Source organism: Verticillium dahliae, genomic scaffold (assembly GCF_000150675.1).
Source record: "Verticillium dahliae VdLs.17 supercont1.3 genomic scaffold, whole genome shotgun sequence".
NCBI classification, from domain to species: domain Eukaryota; kingdom Fungi; phylum Ascomycota; class Sordariomycetes; order Glomerellales; family Plectosphaerellaceae; genus Verticillium; species Verticillium dahliae.
In genome coordinates this window covers 1,938,745-1,941,512 of record NW_009276940.1, presented here as the reverse complement: position 1 = coordinate 1,941,512, position 2,768 = coordinate 1,938,745, and the positions used below count along the sequence as shown (strand labels likewise).

Here is a 2,768-nt window from a genome sequence, read left to right as displayed (position 1 = left end):
CCTGGATCAAAACCTACCCTCCGCTCCGCTCCATCGCCAAACCAGGACCACACCTTGACGCATCCAACATCGCACTAAGAGTCCGATCGCCGAATGCCTCGTTGACTCGTCAACAAACAGCAGACAAACCGCGTCGAAGGGGGAGTGGCGCTTCCAAACAAACCGAAGCAACCGGCCGAACCGCCATCGATCGACCCGCGTCCCGCAGCCATACACGATAGAGCTTGCAACGTTGAAAAAGAAACAACCACCCATCTCCTCTCAAGCCACCAAGCCTGTCGTCTGGCACCTCTTGGACCCAAATCATCGCCGACTGTGTCTCTCCCCCTTTCCACATTTACTTTCAGGTCCTGTACCTGTCTCAACGCTCGATCCGCAACCTCGATTCTCCACCTCCACGCTCGAACCCCCCGAAATCGCCACGAGGCGCAAACGTCATTCTTGTCGCGGTGTGGGAGTCTGCTTGCCACACACACACACACACCTCCCGAGCCTCGGCTCGTAGCATCGCCGGCCACCTGCTGGGTCCGTCAGAGCAGGCCTCGTCCATAATAATTGGAACGGCATCTCCCCTTTGCCTCACGACCCATTGCGTATTCCTTCCAGCGACATGCCACGCGGACACTCCACAGAAACAATGCCGCAACAGCAGCAGCAGCAGCAGCAACAGCGGCAGCAACAACCCCCAATTCCCATTTCCATCACCATCTGCGGCGACGGCGGCTGTGGAAAATCTTCCATTACCTTGCGCCTCGTCCGTTCGCAATGGACGTCCGAGTATGACCCAACCATTGAGGACTCGTACTCGATCACCCGTCGCATCGACGGTCACACCTACCACCTTGCACTAACCGACACGGCCGGCCAGGAGGAGTACCGCGGCATGTGGGCGTCGTCAAACCTCGGTGCCGATGCCTTCCTCCTCGTCTACGATATCACCTCAAAGGACTCGCTCGACGCCCTGCAGTATTTCAACGATCTCATCGACATGGAGACCGAGACGCGCCTCGACAATGCCGAGCGCGCACGGCGCGCTGGGCTTCCGGCTGGCTATTCGAGGATCCATCCTGGTTCGGGCTCCGGCGCTAAGACCGTCGCACCCGTCAAGATTGTCGCCGGCAACAAGTGTGATCTGCAGGAGAGCCGCGTCGTCCCTGCCGCTACCGGCCTCGACTGGGCCCGCCGGCGCGGCTGCGGCTTCATGGAGACGAGTGCCCGGCTCGAGGTCAATATTGAGGAAACGTTTGCCCTCATTGTGCGCCGCGTCGTCGAGGCGCGCCGCTTGGCCGAGCTCGGTCTCGATCAATCCGACAGCATGGCCCTCGACCGGCGCGGCATGACGAAGCCGCTGAGCCCGCTACCGGGAACCGGGACAGGCGAGGCAGGCGAGGTTGACGACTCGAGCAGCAACGAGAAGAGGGCGCCTGGGCTGCGGGGGCCGAACCTGCACGGCGACCGCGTGGGTAGGGGGCAGGGCTCCATCTGGAAGAAGCTGCGATGTTGGTGAGTGGTAGGCGTGCTTTGTGTATTTGGTTTGCCAGCGGGCGCGCAGTCGATTCCAGCCATGAGCGATGAGCGAGCAAGCAGAGAGGCCTGACGGCGAGGAAGAAGCAGAGAAAGCAGGAGGAAGTGCAAACTTCACGGTTCATGATTTTCTTACACCCAGGATACCTATTGGGCGGGCGGCGTTTTGGTGAGCATGGTGATTTCTGGCGAGTGAACGAAACCAAAAAGGGGAAAGACAGGAGAAGCAGCTGTTGTTGTACAAAGCATCGTTGCTGCTTCGAGATGATGGGCCTTGGCAGGGCTGGGCTCGTGGAAGGAAGGTTTGGGCGCGAGACACGACCATGCCAGATGCGATGCGATGCGATGCGATATGCATCTCGATGTGGGGGATACCCACGGCGCCAGCGGCGGCGGCCAGGCAGCTGTTCCGCTTGCAGAAGTCAGATGAATGGAATCAATTGTTCAGTGGTGTGTTTGCAGCGTGCGATGTGTCTGCGCGAGTAAGTCTTCATTGTGAGTGGCACGCCAGCTGACTCGACCAGGATCAAGGAAAGACGACGACATAGTTCGACAATTCGCGGCGGCATTTCACGAAGACATCGAGCCAAGGAAATACACATTCATTAAAGAGCTATTGATACCATTACCACCAACGTCATTGTCGCATCTCACCCCTTGACAGCGCGCGCGCCTCCTAATGCTGCCACAGGCCGCGACGCCTCCACTGCCAGTCCTTGAGGAAGGGGGGGTCCAGCCCCGTCTCGAAGGCGACGTTCTTGGCGCGAATCTGCTCGTTGCGCAGGGTCTCCCTCGCGGCGGCACCGCGGTTGTGCAGACTCGGGATGCGGTCGATGGCGTCGATGGCGAGGCTGAAGCGGTCCGTCTGGTTGCGGATGGCCAGCTCGAGGGGCGTGTCAATGTTGCCCTTTTCCTTGTAGCCGCGGACGTGGAGGTTGGCGGCGCCAGGCCGCTTGTAGGTCAGGCGGTGTACGAGCCAGGGGTAGGAGTGGAAGTTGAATATGACGGGGACGTTGTCGGTGAAGAGGGCGGTCCACTCGGCGTCGGTGAGGCCGTGGGAGTGGTCGGTGTGGTGGATGAGCTTGAAGAGGTCGACGACGTTTGACGCAGCGGACCTTGAGGTCGGGGAAGTGCGTCAGCAGCAGGTCGATGGCGGCGAGGGACTCGTGGGTCGAGACGTCGCCGCACGAGGCCATGACGACGTCGGGCTTCGGCGCCGGCGGTCGGTGCTGAACTGCGGGCCA

General features: G+C 60.6%; 2 protein-coding genes across 2 annotated transcripts in view; one reads left to right on the top strand and one right to left on the bottom strand.

The window, feature by feature from the left end:
- Positions 1–637: 637 nt before the first annotated feature.
- Positions 638–1,954, top strand: VDAG_02258 (GTP-binding protein Di-Ras1; the record flags this gene model as incomplete). Its single annotated transcript, XM_009658287.1, has 2 exons — positions 638–1,499; positions 1,806–1,954. 2 exons carry the CDS (start codon positions 638–640, stop codon positions 1,952–1,954), a joined length of 1,011 nt encoding a protein of 336 aa, XP_009656582.1.
- A 156-nt stretch (positions 1,955–2,110) lies between these two features.
- VDAG_02257 (xylulose-5-phosphate phosphoketolase) overlaps positions 2,111–2,768 on the bottom strand; it is a 2,620-nt gene continuing 1,962 nt past the window's right edge. Inside the window, exon 2 of the mRNA XM_009658286.1 lies at positions 2,111–2,639. Coding sequence (XP_009656581.1) covers positions 2,201–2,639 — 439 coding nt within the window. The 3' untranslated portion in view covers positions 2,111–2,200. The remainder of the gene's footprint in view (positions 2,640–2,768) is intronic.